The 18,207-nt window shown below is 43.0% G+C and overlaps 1 protein-coding gene across 3 annotated transcripts in view; it reads right to left on the bottom strand.

The window, feature by feature from the left end:
• Positions 1 to 18,207, bottom strand: part of ZNF609 (zinc finger protein 609) — a 138,579-nt gene that overhangs the window by 62,244 nt on the left and 58,128 nt on the right. For all 3 annotated transcript variants that reach the window (XM_069765725.1, XM_069765726.1, XM_069765727.1), the window contains exon 3: positions 15,956 to 16,181. In XM_069765725.1, the coding sequence (XP_069621826.1) occupies positions 15,956 to 16,181 (226 nt within the window). The remainder of the gene's footprint in view (positions 1 to 15,955; positions 16,182 to 18,207) is intronic.

Here is an 18,207-nt window from a genome sequence, read left to right on the forward strand (position 1 = left end):
CCTCAAAAATGATGTTTTAGCAAGCAATTTTTTATTTTCGCAAGGGTAACATTAGAAATTGGACCCCAATAGTTGTTGCCCAGTTTGTCCTGAGCATGCTGGTACCCCACATGCGGGGGTAAACCACTGTTTGGGCGCACGTCAGGGCTCAGAAGGGAGGGAGCACCATTTAACTTTTTGAACGCAAGATTGGCTGGAATCAATGGTGGCGCCATGTTGCATTTGGAAACCCGTGATATGCCTAAACAGTGGAAACCCCTCAATTCTAACTCCAACACTAACCCCAACACAACCCTAACCCTAATCCCAACTCTAGCCATAATCCTAATCACAACCCTAACCCCAACACACCCCTAACCCTAACCACAAGCCTAATCTTAACCCTATTTCCAACCCTAGCCCTAATTTCAACCCTAACTCTAATTCCAACTATAACCCTAAGGTTGCGGATTTGTGTGAGATTTTTCAGCACCATTTTTGAAAAATCCGCAGGTAAAAGGCACTGCGTTTTACCTGCGGATTTACCGCGGATTTCCAGTGTTTTTTGTGCGGATTTCACCAGCGGATTCCTATTGAGGAACAGGTGTAAAACGCTGCGGAATCCGCACAAAGAATTGACATGCTGCGGAAAATACAACGCAGCGTTTCCGCGTGGTATTTTCCGCACCATGGGTACAGCGGATTTGGTTTTCCATAGGTTTACATGGTACTGTAAACCTGATGGAACATTGCTACGAATCCGCAGCGGCCAATCCGCTGTGGATCCGCAGCCAAATCCGCACCGTGTGCACATAGCCTAATTCTAACCCTAGTTCTAACCCTAACTCTAGTGGGAATTTTTTTTTTATTATTGTCCCTACCTATGGGGGTGATTAAAGGGGGGGGGGGTTTATTTACCTTTTTTTTTTGATCACTGTGTTTTATCACAGTGATCAAAAATGTACCTGGAACGAATCTGCATGATCAGGGTTTCCAGCCATGGCCGATGATATTGCAGCATCGGCCATGGCTGGATTGTAATATTTCACCAGTTTTCATAGGTGAAATATTACAAATCGCTCTGATTGGCTGTTTCACTTTCAACAGCCAATGAGAGCGATCGTAGCTCGGGGGGGTGAAGCCACCCCCCCGGGCTGAAGTACCACTCCCCCTGTCCCTGCGCAGGTCGGGTGAAATTGGAGTTAACCCTTTCATCCGATCTGCAGGGACGCGATCCCTCCATGACACATATGCTGTGTCACAGGTCAGATTGGCACCGACTTTCATGACGCAGCGTATGCGTCATAGGTCGGGAAGGGGTTAATGACGCCCTTGTATTAACAGGCGGGCTGCCCAGCACTATCATATGCAACAGACAGGGACAGATGCCCCTATAGACCAAGCCAACAAAAGGAGGCCTAGCCACATCCTGCAAAAAATCATACGATAAAAAGTGCAAAAAATTAACCCCTTCACCCCACAAAGCTTTTTCAGTTTTGCTCCTTCCCAGAGCCATAACTTTTTTATTTTTCCATCAATATGGTCATGTGAGGGCTTATTTTTTGTGGGACGAGTTGTACTTTTGAACGACACCATTGGTTTTACACGACTAGAAAACGGGAAAATATTCCAAGTGCGGTGAAATTGCAAAAAAAGTGCAATCCCACACTTGTTTTTTGTTTGGCTGTTTTTGCTAGGTTCACTAAATGCTAAAACTGACCTGCCATTATGATTCTCCAGGTCCTTATGAGTTCATAGACACCAAACAAGTCTAAAGGCTTTTTTATCTAAGTGGTAAAAAAAATTCCAAAATATGCTTAAAAAAAAAATAAAAATTAGCAGTTTTCCGATACCCGTAGTGTCTCCATTTTTTGAGATCTCAGGTTGTGTGAGGGCTTATTTTTTGCGCGCCGAGCTGATGTTTATAATGATACCATTTTGGTACAGATACGTTCTTTTGATCGCCCTTTATTGCATTTTAATGCAATGTCACTGCAACCAAAAAAAAGTAATTCTGGCGTTTTGAATTTTTTCTCGCTACGCCGTTTAGCGATCAGGTTAATTCTTTTTTTTTACTGATAGATCGGGCGATTCTGAACGCAGCGATACCAAATATGTGTATGTCTGATTTTTTTTCTTATTATTGTTTTATTTTGAATGGGGCAAAAGGGGGGTGATTGAAACTTTTATATATATATATATATATATATATATATATATATATATATATATATATATATTTTTTTTTTTTTACTTTTGCCATGCTTCTATAGCCTTCATGGGAGGTTAGAAGCTGGCATTGCCTGATCGGCACTGCTACATAGGAGCTATGCTCAGATCGCTCATATGTAGAAGATTTACTGCATTGTTATGAGCGCCTACCACTGGGTGGCGCTAACAGCAATCTGGCATCAACAACCATAGAGGTCTTCAGAAGACCTCTGGTTGTTATGCCAACGCACCGATGACCCCCGATCATGTGACGAGGGTCACCGATACGCGCATTTCCAACCCGATGGCCGGAAGCGATTGTTAAATGCCGCTGTCAGCGTTTGACAGCGGCATTTAACTAGTTAATAGCAGCGGGTGGTTCACGATTCCACCCGCCGCTATTTTGGGCACATGTCAGCTGTACAAAACAGCGGACATGTCCCGGCTTTGATGCAGGCTCATCGCCAGAGCCGAAATCAAAGCAGGGGATCTGCCATCGGACGTACTATTCCGTTTGATGGCAGAAAGGGGTTAATGCATATGATAAATACATTAAATGAGGTATTGGTTAATATTTTTGGCCAAAATAAATAAGCTCGCAACCAATGTCACGGGTCCTCATACTTGCGAGTCCTACCACTAATATAAAAAAAACAGCTAACATTGAAAAACTCTTGTGTTTTTGTAAATCCATAGAGCTTAAGATATAATAAAAAAAATAAATAATTGTGATGTCATTTCCTTGTTCAACTTCTTCAACCAGATACACTCATTAATCTATCTAATATATAATTGCCTAGAATACTACTTCCTGCAATTTGTGCCAACTTCCGTGGCTTTGTCCGGAGCTAATGTCCGGAGCTAATGTCCGGAGCTAATGTCCGGAGCTAATGTCCGGAGATTAATTGCCTAGAATACTACTTCCTGCAATTTGTGCCAACTTCCGTGGCTTTGTCCGGAGCTAATGTCCGGAGCTAATGTCCGGAGCTAATGTGCGGAGCTAATGTCCGGAGCTAATGTCCGGAGATAAGTGACGTCAACAGTGTCCAGTGTCTGATTGGTTGCCGCCTGCTGCGAGCGACCAATCAGAAACGTGCCGTACTGTGACACACTCCGCCCGCCATTTTGGTGTGATTTTTGAATTTTTACCTCACAGCAAGTTTCTACTGCGTGGAGGCGGGCCCAGTGACGTTGCTCTTCAAGCTCCTGCCGAATTTCGTCAAAAAAATGATAATACCATAACTATATATATTTAGTTGTGAAGTGGTTCAGTGACATTTTCACACCAATTTTGAACTTTTGTTTGGTGTTTTCTCCATATACTGCCTATTATTTTTGTTCTTTCTTACTATTATTTATTAATTGTATTATTCTTACATTTGAATAAATAAAGTATATATGGATTCTAGACTCCCGATTCTTTAGAATCGGGCTGCCATCTAGTATATATATAAAACGGAGTGTGTGTGTGTATTGGCCCCATCCACTCCACATAACCCCGCCCACTCCACAACCAATCACTAAGCATCTTTCATTTCACCAGAGCTGTTTAAAAGATGAGAGCTGAGCTGTGATTGGTTGCTATGAGCAACAATTTTCCTTGCAGACAGATGTGGTAACTGAGGCCTATTATTTTTCTATGGTGTTATCGTCCTTCTGTAAAGCTGGAAATAACACACTTTATTACCGTGCAAACACAGACCACCCTCTGCCACAGACTGCAGGGGGAGCCCAGAATCAGGAACTTCTGTTTGTCTGGCATGAAGCATCTCATTAGCTTAAAAATTAAAACACAGATTAAAAATAGAAACACAAGACGAATTTCTCCAACCCATGTATCATTTTAATCGGTGTAGCAGTGCCAACCTGACAATGTTGGCTCTGGCGGGATGATATGGGATATTAGGGGTAGTAGTCCGGTGGCACTGACAGGATGATGTGGGATATTAGGGGTAGTAGTCCGGGGGGCTCTGACGGAATGATGTAGGATATTAGGGGTAGTAGTCCGGTGCCTCTGACAGGATGATGTGGGATATTAGAGGTAGTAGTCAGGTGGCTCTGGCTGACGGAATGATGTGGGATATTAGGGATAGTAGTCCAGTGGCTGAAATCTCATCTCTCGAGATCTTGATCCAGAGATCACCATCAGCGCATGCGCCGCCCCCAGCAGCAGCCATATTCCTGGAGACCAGCGCACATGGAACCCTGGAAGTGCCGGGGTTCTGGCCTGTCACAAAATTTCGGCAGCGCCGGACACTCACGCAGCACCGCTGGGCACCGGAGACACCGGCCGCAACCGCCGGGCAACCGGGGACATCCCCCTGGTAAGGCTTGTCCGCTTTGTAAGACGCACCCCAATTTTCCCCCCAAGTTTGGGGGGGAAAAGTGCGTCTTACAAAGCGAAAAATACGGTAAATCAATGGGTGCAAAAATGCTTCAGATCGGCAAAAAGAATTGACAGGCTGCAGAAAATAAAACGCTGAGAATCAGGATGGAATTTTCCGCAGCATGTGCTCTCCAATTCTGGATTCCCACTGATTAACCGTGCTTGTGCAATCCTTTGCGGATTTGGTGCAATTCAGTGCAGAAAAAATGCTGCAGATCCGTAATGTGTGCACATAGCCTTAAACTGACCCGTAATGTGGCTGACAAATAACATGCACGTTTGTATGAAGGAATAAACCCATTTGTGCAAAATTAAACAACACACCACCGCTTGTCAAATGCGGCCGCTGTATAAATAGAAGTGTGAGGAAAGCGGCACCTACGAGGGAAAGAGGCCGACCCCTTTATGGTCACTCCACAAGGTGTTGTCAAACCATGGGTTATCTTCACAATCCACAAAAAAATACCACCTTTTTTTCCTCTTCAAAATGCAGAATTTTTCCTGAGAATATGTGATCATCAAAACAGTAATATAGCCTTTTTACTAGGCACTGCTCCTAATAGCCAGATTCCTACTCCACACTGATGAGGGGCAAAAACCCCGAAACAGCTGTCTGTGGATGGATACCATGCTTGGCATAGGTGGCTTTCCTTTATAGGATGCTGCCCTTCCCGTGGTTGTTCCTTCCCGGGGAAAGGCCTGGCTATTCACTGCTTGCGTCGAGAAACATGTGATGGTGTCTCCGCAGCTTCTTTACATGCATCTGCATATTTCCCATAAGGGATGGGGGCAGTGTTCTGGAATCACTGCGTTGAGAAACACGTGATGGTGTCTCCGCGGTGTTGGATGTTTTGGTCTCCCCGAGGCCAATCATCTGTGCCTTTATAACATCAAAACAGTAAGGCTGTGTGCACACGTTGCTGATTTTTTGCGGGTTTTTTTCGCTATAAAAACGCTATAAACCCGCAAAAATACTGCATACATTATGCATCCCATCATTTAGAATGAATTCCGCAATTTTTATGCACATGATGCGTTTTTTTCCCACGAAAAAAAACGCATCGCGGTAAAAAAAACGCAGCATGTTCATTAATTTTGTGGATTTTTTTGCAGATTTCCCACTATATAATGCATTGGGAAATGTCTGGAAAAATCCGCAAAAAAAAAAAAAAAACACCAAAAATGTGGTAAGAACGCACAAAAAAACTTGCAAAAACGCATGCAGATTTCTTGCAGAAAATTTCAGGTTTTCTCAGGAAATTTCTGCAAGAAATCCTGAATGTGTGCACATAGCCTTAAGGGTATGTGCACATGTCAGGATTTCTTGCAGAAATTTTCCTGACAAAAACCGGACCTTTCTGCCCGAAATCCGCATGCGTTTTTCACGCGTTTTTCCCAAATGCATAGAATAGCGGGAAAAACGCAGAAAATCCGCAAAATTAATGAACATGCTACTTTTTTGTACTGCGATGCGTTTTTTTTTTTTTGCGGAAAAAAACGCATCATGTGCACAAAACATGCAGAATGCATTCTAAATGATAATGTATGCGTTTTTATCGAGTTTTTATAGCGTTTTTACCACGAAAAAAAACAAGAAAAATCCTGAACGTGTGCACATAGCCTAAACTGGGATTTGACTTTGAAGAGTAAAGTGGCCGTTACAGGCAATATAAGCACGGTGCACACATCAGCAGCTTTCACTGGCTTACACTCAGAAAGCAGATGGCGGCACAGCTGCAGAACGCGGCTCGGAGCAGAGGAAGCAGGTATGTATTAGGCTGGTAGCTCTCAGACAGCACATCACCCCCGGGAATGCTGTACTACATTACATCAGACGCTCACTAGTGGCACTGAACATCTGCTCCTAAATCACCGCCGGAGCCCAGGTAGGTGCTACAGTATGTGATGCTAACTCTGGCGCTACGGAAAAGTGACAGATGACGTGAGAACAACCTGCAGCACGTCAGACTAGGCTGGATGATGTGCGGCCACGGCTTTTATTCTTTACATGTTAAAACACGTAACGGCTTTAACCCTTAAGGACTGAATTACTTTGTACGTTAATGACCAAGCCAATTTTTTTCAAATGTGACCACTGTCACTTTATGAGGTTATAGCTCTGGAACGCTTCAACGGATCCCACTGAATCGGAGATAGTTTTTCGTGACATATTGTACTTGTTAGTGGCAAAATTTGTTCAATATTTGATTTTTTTGCGAAAATTTCGGAATTGTGCCAAAAATGTGGAACATGGCACAATTTTCAAACTTTTAATTTTGATGCCCTTAAATCAAGAGAGCGGTGTCACACAAAATAATTAATAAATAACATTACCACATGTCTACTTTACATCAGCAACATTTTTTAAACATTTTTTTTTGTTAGGAAGTTATAATCGTTAAAAGTTGACCAGCGATTTCTCATTTTTACAACAAAATTTACAAAATCATTTAGGGACCACCTCACATTTAAAGTGCCTTTGAGGGGTCTATGTGACAGAAAATACCCAAAAGTGACACCATTCTAAAAACTGCACCCTCAAGGTGCTCAAAACCACATTCAAGAAGTGTATTAACCTTTCAGGTACTACTTCACAAGAATTAATGCAATGTCAAAGGAAAAAAATGAACATTTTACTTTTTTCCCCACAAAATTTTTTCACAAGGTTAACAGGAGAAAATGGACCTCAAAATGTGTTACATAGTAACATAGTTAGTAAGGCCGAAAAAAGACATTTGTCCATCCAGTTCAGCCTATATTCCATCATAATAAATCCCCAGATCTACGTCCTTCTACAGAACCTAATTGTATGATACAATATTGTTCTGCTCCAGGAAGACATCCAGGCCTCTCTTGAACCCCTCGACTGAGTTCGCCATCACCACCTCCTCAGGCAAGCAATTCCAGATTCTCACTGCCCTAACAGTAAAGAATCCTCTTCTATGTTGGTGGAAAAACCTTCTCTCCTCCAGACGCAAAGAATGCCCCCTTGTGCCCGTCACCTTCCTTGGTATAAACAGATCCTCAGTGAGATATTTGTATTGTCCCCTTATATACTTATACATGGTTATTAGATCGCCCCTCAGTCGTCTTTTTTCTAGACTAAATAATCCTAATTTCGCTAATCTATCTGGGTATTGTAGTTCTCCCATCCCCTTTATTAATTTTGTTGCCCTCCTTTGTACTCTCTCTAGTTCCATTATATCCTTCCTGAGCACCGGTGCCCAAAACTGGACACAGTACTCCATGTGCGGTCTAACTAGGGATTTGTACAGAGGCAGTATAATGCTCTCATCATGTGTATCCAGACCTCTTTTAATGCACCCCATGATCCTGTTTGCCTTGGCAGCTGCTGCCTGGCACTGGCTGCTCCAGGTAAGTTTATCATTAACTAGGATCCCCAAGTCCTTCTCCCTGTCAGATTTACCCAGTGGTTTCCCATTCAGTGTGTAATGGTGATATTGATTCCTTCTTCCCATGTGTATAAGCTTACATTTATCATTGTTAAACCTCATCTGCCACCTTTCAGCCCAAGTTTCCAACTTATCCAGATCCATCTGTAGCAGAATACTATCTTCTCTTGTATTAACTGCTTTACATAGTTTTGTATCATCTGCAAATATCGATATTTTACTGTGTAAACCTTCTACCAGATCATTAATGAATATGTTGAAGAGAACAGGTCCCAATACTGACCCCTGCAGTACCCCACTGGTCACAGCGACCCAGTTAGAGACTATACCATTTATAACCACCCTCTGCTTTCTATCACTAAGCCAGTTACTAACCCATTTACACACAATTTCCCCCAGACCAAGCATTCTCATTTTGTGTACCAACCTTTGTGTACCAAATTGTTCTGCAATTTCTTCCTGAGTACACAGATATGTGGATGCTATGTCGCGTTTGGAGTGTCTCTAATGTGCCTAAACAGTGACAGTGGAAGCCCCCCACATCGGACCCTATTTTGGAATCTAGGCCCTTCAAAGAATGTATCTGTGGTGAGCACATTGAACCCCCAAGGTGCTTTACAGAAGTTTATAAAGTATCACATTTATAAAATCACACATATAAAAATCACATTTTAGCTAACAAAATATTTTTGACTTTTTGAACACAAAAATGTTCTTTTAGCCCCATCTTTTATTTTTTTTTTTAATTTTCACAGGGGTAACAGGAGCAAATGCACTACACAATTTCTTGTCCAATTTCTACTGAATACACAAAGGCTGTGTTCACACGTTGCGGCTATAAAACCGCAAAAAAAACGCATACAATAAGCATCCCATCATTTAGAATGAATTCCGCATGTTTTGTGCACATGATGCGTTTTTTTCCGCAAAAAAACGCATACCGCACAAAATCCGGACATGCTCTATCTTTTTGCGTTTTTTTTGCGGATTTCCCACTCCAAAATGCATTGGGAAGTGTCCGGAAAAAACCGCGGCAAAACCGCGGCAAAAACGCATGCGGTTTTCTTGCGGATTTCATGCAGAAAATGTCCGGAATTCTCAGGAATTTTCTGCATGAATTCCTGAACGTGTGCACATAGCCAAATACTCCTTATGTGGTCGAAAACTACTTTTGAGGCACAGTGCAAAGCTCAAAAGGGAAGAGGCGCCATATTGGAGTTCAGATGTTGCTGGAATGGTTTGAGGGTGCCAGGTCACATTGGCAGAGCCCCTGAGGTGCCAGAAGAGCAGAAACCCACCATAAGTGATGTCCTTTTACAAACTACACCTCTCCATGAATTCATCTAGGGGTGCAGTGAGCACGTTGATACCACAGATGTGCCTCACAGAAATTTATACCACTGGGAGTTGAAGAAAGAATAATTGCATTTTTATGGCAAAAATATTTTTTAGAAGGGCTAATAGGAAAAAAATGGACATCACAAGTTTGATGTGCAATTTCTCCTGATTGAGCCAATACCCTACATGTAATCGGTAATAACTTTTGAGGTACAGTGCAAAGCTCAGAAGGGAAGTAGCCACATATTATAGTGCAGATTTTATTGTTTTGGTTAGACGATGCCAAGTCACGTTGGTAAAGCCCCGGAGGTGCCAAAACCCCCCATAAGTGACCGCATTTTACAGACCACACCTCTCAACTAATTAATCTAGGGTTGTAGTGATCATATTGACACCAAGGTTGTATCACAGAATTCTAAACCACTGGATAGTGAAGAAAAACAATTACAATTTTACCATATAAATTTTGTTTTAGCCCAAGATTTTACATTTTCACACTGGGAAATGGGTAGAAATGTCAACAAGAATTGTCCCACAATTTCTGCTCAAAGTGAAAATGCTCCATATATGTGGCTGTACAGTACTGCTCAGCCACACGGCGAGACTCGAAGTGAAAGGAGAGCTATTTCCCTCCAGGAGTGCAGAGTTTCCTAGAATAGTTTGCGGACTCCATATAAAGAGCCCCTAAGTGCTAGAAGTGTAGAATTCCCCCTCAACTGATCCCATTTTGAAAATTATACCCCTGCTAAACATGTGGATGCTAAATGTGGATTAGGCACACTGTGGGACTCTGAAGGGAGGGGGCATTTGGATTTGGGAGCGCAGAATTAGCTGGATATCTTTTGGCAGTTAGGAGCCATTTTGCTTTTCCAGAGCCTCTGTACTACAGTAACATGGAAGCCCCTATATTTCCATTGACAGATAATGGACCAGAGGTCGCACTTGCTTTTTTTGTGGATCGAGTTGAAGCTTTTGTTGAGGATACTTTACATAACATTTTGAATCACATTTATCCTGCGCTCTACGCTGAGCACTTACTTTGGGATTTCCATCTAAATCTGAATGACATGATTCAGATGAACCCCCAAGGGCTCCATTTACTATTCACTATAATGAGGCAGCAGAGTTACTCACTCTGGACTCCATCCGTCCTCTGTTCAGCTTTGTCCTTTTCAGAAGTGCACAAAACTGGCGGACCACGCTTTTATGCACACCTAAAAAGCCGGAGACAGTCTGATCACAGGCCAGACGAAGTCCTTCATCTGCCTCATTATAAGGACTCTTTCACCGGGGGTTCTGTCTAAATCACATATTTCAGAGATTTACACGGAACCCCCTTGTAAGCGTTCTGCGTAGAGCACAGGAAAAATATGAGTCAAGCCTTAGTGCTATGTTTGTGAGGCAGAAAAAACAAGTTAACAGCAGGTGAAGAATTGATTTTATTTATTTTTTGCGCCATTCCCAATATGGTTGAAGTGACTAACTTTATTCTTCAGGTCGGTGCAATAACAGCAATACCAGATTAAAGGGAACCTGTCACCCCGAAAATCGAGGGTGAGGTAAGCCCACCGGCATCAGGGGCTTATCTGCAGCATTCTGTAATGCTGTAGATAAGCCCCCGATGTTACCTGAAAAAGGAGAAAAAGACGTTATATTATACTCACCCAGGGGCGGTCCCGCTGCTGGTCAGGTCAGATGGGCGTCTCTGGTCCGCTGCGGCGCCTCCCATCTTCATTACAAGACGTCCTCTTCTGATCTTCAGCCACGGCCCCGGCGCAGGCGTACTTTGCTCTGCCCTCTTGAGGGCAGAGGATAGTACTGCAGTGCGCAGGCGCCGGAAAGGTCAGAGGCCCGGCGCCTGCGCACTGCAGTACTTTGTCTGCCCTCAACAGGGCAGAGCAAAGTACGCCTGCGCCGGAGCCGTGGCTGAAGATCAGAAGATGGGAGGCGCCGCAGTGGACCAGAGACGCCCGTTTGACCTGACCAGCAGCGGGACCGCCCCTGGGTGAGTATAATATAACGTCTTTTTCTCCTCTTTCAGGTAACATCGGGGCTAATCTACAGCATTACAGAATGCATTACAGAATGCTGTAGATAAGCCCCTGATGCCGGTGGGCTTACCTCACCCGCGATTTTCGGGGTGACAGGTTCCCTTTAAAGGCCCTTTTTTTTTCTTTTTTGCAAAATTAGTTTTTGCATCTTCAAATTTTGAGAGCTATAATTTTTCTATAATTTTGCAGTCTGTTATTTTATGGCTTGTTTTTTCGCGGGACGTGTTGACGTTTTTATTGGTACCATTTTTGGACACATGACATTTTTTGATCGCTTTTATTCCGATTTTGGGAAGGCATAATGAACAAAAAAACACCAACTCAGGTTTTTTTTTATGCAGTTTCACATGTGGTAAAATTGATAAAAGCAGCTTTCTTTCTCAAATCACTACTTACAGTGATACCATATCTATATAACTTTTTTGTTTTGCAGTTTTTACACAATAAAAATTATTGTATGGAAAAAAAATATTTTTCCATAGCTTTATTCTGAGAGCTATAACTTTATTTTCCCGTTGATTGAGCTGTATGGCGGCTTGTTTTTTCAGGACAAGATGACGTTTGCAGTGAAACCCTTTTTATTCACATGTCTATTTGATTGCGTTTTAATCCACTTTTTTTTTCCAGCGGTAAGAGGAAAATTCATAGTAAGACACATATTTAATTTTTTTATGGCAATCACTGAAGGGCTTAACTAGTGTGGCAACTTCATAGATGGGGTTGTTCTGGACGCTGTGATACCATACTTTTTTTTTTTTACTTATTTTTTATTTTACATAAAAATGTGTATTCGTTGGTATAATTTTTTTATTTTGTAATTTTTGATATTTTTACTCATTGCCATGATGAACCTGGGTCACCAAGGCAATGATCGGGCCTGTAGCAATGATGTCGTGGGGCGTCGATCTGAAGGGAGAGCGAGACCCCTCCCTGTCTTCTAAATGCTGCAATCGCTCCTGCTGTGACATAGATCACAGAGCCCTTAGTGCAGGGACCTATGACATGGGTCCTCGCACCTCTTCCTGTGCCGCTCAACTGTCAGCGACGACATTTGTAGTGAAGGGGTTAACAGCATAATGAAAAGTAATGAACTTTGTGTTTATGGGAGTTTACAAAAAAACTTATGTGATCAGGCACAGTCTGTTGGAAAAAACTAAACTGTTGTTTACTCACCCTCCCCAAGTCCGAGTCTCTGCCACTGTTCCTGATGTCTGCAGCGCGGACGTCATGTTGACATCACTGCTGCAGCCAATCAGTGAGCTTAGTGGGTTGTGCAGATCTGCTTAGCTCACTAATTGGCTTCAGTGCTGTCAATGTGAGCTGTCACTGCAGATGCAAAGATCAGGAACAGAGGCAGAGACTTCGCACTGGACCTGGGGAGAGGGGAGAAAAGAAAGTTGTTTTTTTGTTTTTGTTTTTTAACACAACAAGCTGTGTTTGGGGACATTACTGAGAATGGCAGTCAGTGACTAGCAACATTCTTGTTTATAAGGGCATGCATATCGGTGCCTCTGACTACACTCCTCTCTGGAAGCAATCTTCCAATGTGATAATCACAATAAGCACATGGGTGGGAGCACGCCAGTTTTCTTTCCCTTAGTGTGAAGAAAGCTGCGTGTGCCCCATAGAAAAAATGAAAGGCACACAAAAGGAACAGTGTGGCTACAGGTGCTGAATTACCGACCTGTACAACAGGCATTACATTCAGAGGCAGGAACCAGTCACCACCCTGTAGCTGGAAGGCGCGTCCAATACAGTGCCGCTGTGTGATCACCGCATCAGGGCACTAGGTTCTGAATGGGACACCAAATGCTCCTATCCACGGTTGATCAGCTCACATTCAGAGGTAGCACTCAGGCACGGTTCTTACTACACCGCCAAAAACTGTGAGAGAGAGTGGGGTCTCCCTGGTCACTCAGTCACTGTAGGGATCGGTGTTACTTCTGATCCCGGCAGTTGTGCAGTGATCTGGATGGGTAGCACACAGTGGACCCGCGGCTGATTGTACGGGCACAGGGGCCGTAACAGTACAGGCCTCAGAGCTCTAGCTTGTGTCACAGTACTACAGCACCTATCCTCCGGGATTAAGGTTTATTTACTAAACCAGAGACCACCCAATAACATAACAGGAGTTACAAAGCTACATCACAGAAAAGGATCTCTTGCAAAGACAGCCATCGGAACGCCCACCATGTAATACTCAATTTCCCCTATGGCCCCTGCAGGGAAGGTGCCTGGGCAGCTGCTTGCACAGGGTGCTGGAAGTGCAAATCGGGGCTAAGGTTAATTGGGTTACAGAATTAAAAAAAAGTGTATTTCCTAGAGATTGGTTTCTTTAATAAAACAATATTGCAGTATTATTCACAATGTAGCTTAAACATGCTTTTAGTGCTGAGGATTTTTAAATGGCTATTTCCATGCGAGATATAAATGGCTCAGACGAGAATAAGTCCGTGGAGGCTCTGACATCTGGAGGTAGGGCTACGGAAACAGATAACAGCAGCTGAGCAAAGTGATCTCCATTAGTCCCATAGAAACCGCGTAGCTGAGCAGCTGTCGGTTGTTTCCATAGCTCTTCCTCCAGTGGACCGGGTTATTCTCATCACAACTATTTAAAGGGTATTTCCATCTCCAAGATCATATCCCAATATGTAATAGCTGTAATAATAATACTAGCAAAAACTCCACTTAGAAATGCAGCATAGTTCTTCTGATTCGCTGTGTCGCTTACTCCATGTACAGGGCATTGCAGTAACTTCGATATCAAGGCTTACGACCAATAGGAGCTAGCTAATTGCCACTAAATGAGTGGCTGTAACCATGGATACTTAAGCTATTGCGATGCCCACCACATGAGGAAGCAATATAGCTTATCAGAAGAACTATACTACATTTCTAATTGGAGGCATTTGCTAGTATTATTACTACACCTACTACATATTGTGATAGGATCTTGGAGATGGAAATACCCCTTTAAGGCGGAGAAAGAAATAACCCTTTAAGGACTCGTAGAAAAAGCAAAGCTATGTGCATGGGGGCAGTATCGAGCAATACAATGTTTATAGAAAAAAAGCTTCCAGAATGTCCTCTGGAGCATGATATTATTCACATAGAATTTGATGCGGATTACATATGTCTTAGCAGTCTACAGGAGGAGAACTATGGCTCCATATAACTGTGCTATAACAAAAGCTTTGCAAAACATCAGCCCTGCACAGGTAAGCTAGAGTAACCAGTCAGCACTCTGAAAATACCTTTAAAGGGATTCTGTCATGACTGTCACCAGTCTGAGGGCAGCATACATTATGAACAAAGACCGTGATTCCATTGGTGTGTCACTTACCGGGCTCCACCTGCCATAAGTATGAGAAAAGAAACTTGTATTGTCTGCTGCTGCTATGCTAGTTCCGCTCAGTGATGAGCTCATTTTAAGCCAACTCATCGAAATGATTAGCGGATGTCTAAACTGTGCATAGGCAGAAATATGCCCGTCAGTCGGTGGTGGATGACAAGGTTATCCAGATCTCAGAATTATCAAGGGCTACATTTATTTATTATGCTTATACAGAGCCATCATATTCCGCAGCGCTTTACAGACACGTTGGTCATCGCTGTCCCCATTGGGGCTCACAATCTAGATTCCCTATCCGTATGTCTTTGGAATGTGGGAGGAAACCGGAGTACCCAGAGGAAACCCACGCAAACACAGGGAGAACATACAAACTCCTTGCAGATGTCGTCCTTGGTGGGGTTTGAACCCAAGACCCCGGAGTTGGGATCAGGGTTTCCGCTCCTACTTTATAGTGCTTTAAAAAAGGTGCAGGAGAAATTGGTGTCAGATTCTCTTTAAAGGGGTGTTCCCATCTCCAAGATCCTATTCCAATATGTAAAAGGTGTAATAATAACATTTGCAAATACCTCCATTAGAAATGTAGGACAGTTCTCCTGATAACATATGTCGCTTACCCCATTTGCAGTAGCTTAGGTATCCATGGTTACCACAACTGATATAGTGAAAGCTAGTTAGTTGTTAGTGGTTGTAACCATGGATACCTTAGCTACTGCAATGCTCTGCAAGTGGAGAAAATGACAGAACTTACCAGAAGAACTATTCTACGTTTCTAATTGGAGGTATTTGTTAATATTATTATCATTATTACACCGACTACATATTCGTATAAGATCGGTGGGAATACCCCTTTAAGCTTACGATCGTGCCAGTACAGACGGTCTGTAAGAGAGGCTTCCATGCTGGCAGCGTCACACTGTTCCTGTAATATCTGAATGGCCTTCTTCCATGTAGTACTAAACTCCCCCCGCAGACAAGATGCCTGGCTGACCGCCTTACTCCTGGAAGAAACAGCTGCTTGCTTCTCGGTGCCAGGAGCAGAACCCCAGGAGCCTTCTGAAACAGCTCGCCTCGGGAGAAACAGCCCCTCTACACCGGACTCCTTGAAATTAGGGGATTGTGGGGATAAGCACCAGGCAGATTGGAAGGTGCTATAATAATACACTGCTGGGCATCAGCCCAAATATAAACCAGCAGACACTTCGTGCATACACAAAGCTTTGCTTACCATCTTCTGTCTCTTGCCACACAATGCCTTCCAAATTAACACTGGTGCCGGGTTCACAGGGGCCAAGACATTCAGGCTCAGTAGCGAGAGCCACGTCGCTGGTGTTCACACCCACGGATCTTGTTCGCACCATAATCTGCTCACAGGGAGACGATATGTCACTGCTGACCATGGGGACAAGCAGATGCAGAGGTAGTCCAGAAGATGCACAAACCGTGGATTCCATCTACAGGGAAGGGAGTGACAAACAATGACAGTTATACAGAAGAAGTATAGATTTATGGAATAAGTCATTTTACATTGTATTATCCTGAGGAATAACATAACCTCCTTGGGCCCCATTCATCATTTGTGGAGGGTTTTTTAAATGGAATCTGTCAGCAGGATTTGCACCCCAATCTGGGAGCAGCAGAATGGAGAGACAGAGACCCTGATTATAAAGACGTTCTGTTTCTTGTACTTTTGGTAAAATCACTTTTATCAGCAGAAGATTATCACTAAGTGACTAGTAAACCTGCTGCGAGGTAGTCTTCCATATTCATGAGCCACCACTGACTGGCAGCTTTCTGCCTATGCACAGTGTACACAGAAAGCTGCTAATCAGTGGGGGAGTAGGGGTTTGTACGGAGCTCAGCATTCAGAGAACTGCTAGAGCTGTAGCAGAGAAAATTGTGAGATTATAAAAAATTAAAATAAAAAAAAAAACACACTGCTCAGTAACAACTGGAATCAGGGTCTCTGCCCTTACATCATGCTGTATCCAATAGGGTAACAAAAACATTATATAATTTCCCTTTAGTCACTTTTTCTTTTTTGCTTTGTGGGATCCGTTGATGATTTTTTTTCAAAGTGGCACACGTGGTGTATGAATTTTGTGCAAATAAAAACTATGCTCTTTCAGAAAATGGAACAAAATTTGCACCAAATACCTGACGCACCTAAAATCACTCCGGTGCATGAATGTCTCATAAAACATAACTTTGAGATGAAAAAATATACAACAAAAAGCAATAATAAAGCAACAGAGTAACCCAATGGAGGACCACATACATAAGCACATGCTCGGAAATACATTTCACTAGGTTAAATGACCTTCCTGGAGCCAACGATGGTTATATGTGAGATAAGCACCATATACTCTACCAAACAGAAAGCCAAGCTTAGCCAAAATATAACAAACCCCAAGTGTAACACTGTGCATTATACCCCTAGTGGGAGGATAAGATGGTCAGAAAGTGATGGTAATATCACACTTACATGTTGTAGTATGGTAGATAGTGATGGCATGTGGTCGAGGCGCCAGTATACACGCCATAAACATCGGATGGGGCCGGCCATCACTTCCCATCCCATGACCTCAGCTCAAAGGGGCCACGAGCAGCCATGCTTTCCATACAAATGAATGGACAGGGGGTGGACTTGTCCCACTTTCACTACAATAAGTGGGCATTTACATTCGGCAATACCTGCAACTGCTTTATTCATGGATGAACGGAACAGATTTCCAGTTACAGAAATCACTATGTAAAGGGGTCTCTGGGAACTATGAATGAATTAGGAGGGACACCGTAGTGCTCATCATGAACTGAGGCGGCCAGCTCTCCTTTTACAGATGTTCTCTCCATAAGGTTGTATTCTTAAATACTTATTGATATCTTTAAATGGGTTTGCTGGTTTCAGAAAAGGAATTTCCACCCGCAGTTTGTTATAAAAATAAAATGACGCCTCACTCACCCTGCCTGGGTCCAGCGCAGTGTTTCTGTGCTGCTCTGCAAATTGCTGCCTGCAGAATGAGTTAACTGAGAATCCATCAGGCAGCTTGTTTTGATGGTAGACTTTATAACTCTTATCTTTGTTCTGAGCTCCTCTGAGCTGATTTATGGCCACCTAAAAGCTGAGCCAAATGTTATGATAGGAGCTCAGAAGAACAAAGATAAAGAATAATAATAATAATAATTTTTATTTATATAGCGCCAACATATTCCGCAGCGCTTTACAAATTATAGAGGGGACTTGTACAGACAATAGACATTACAGCATAACAGGAATACAGTTCAAAACAGATACCAGGAGGAGTGAGGGCCCTGCTCGCAAGCTTACAAACTATGAGGAAAAGGGGAGACACGAGAGGTGGATGGTGACAATTGCTTTAGAATTATAAATTGCTTAAGAATTATAAACTCTGGTCAGAACCACCAATGGTGCAAGATAGTATTAAAGGCAAACTGTGCTAAGTTTGCAATGAAACACAA

The sequence above is a fragment of the Ranitomeya imitator genome, chromosome 4, assembly GCF_032444005.1.
Source record: "Ranitomeya imitator isolate aRanImi1 chromosome 4, aRanImi1.pri, whole genome shotgun sequence".
Classification (NCBI taxonomy): Eukaryota; Metazoa; Chordata; class Amphibia; order Anura; family Dendrobatidae; genus Ranitomeya; species Ranitomeya imitator.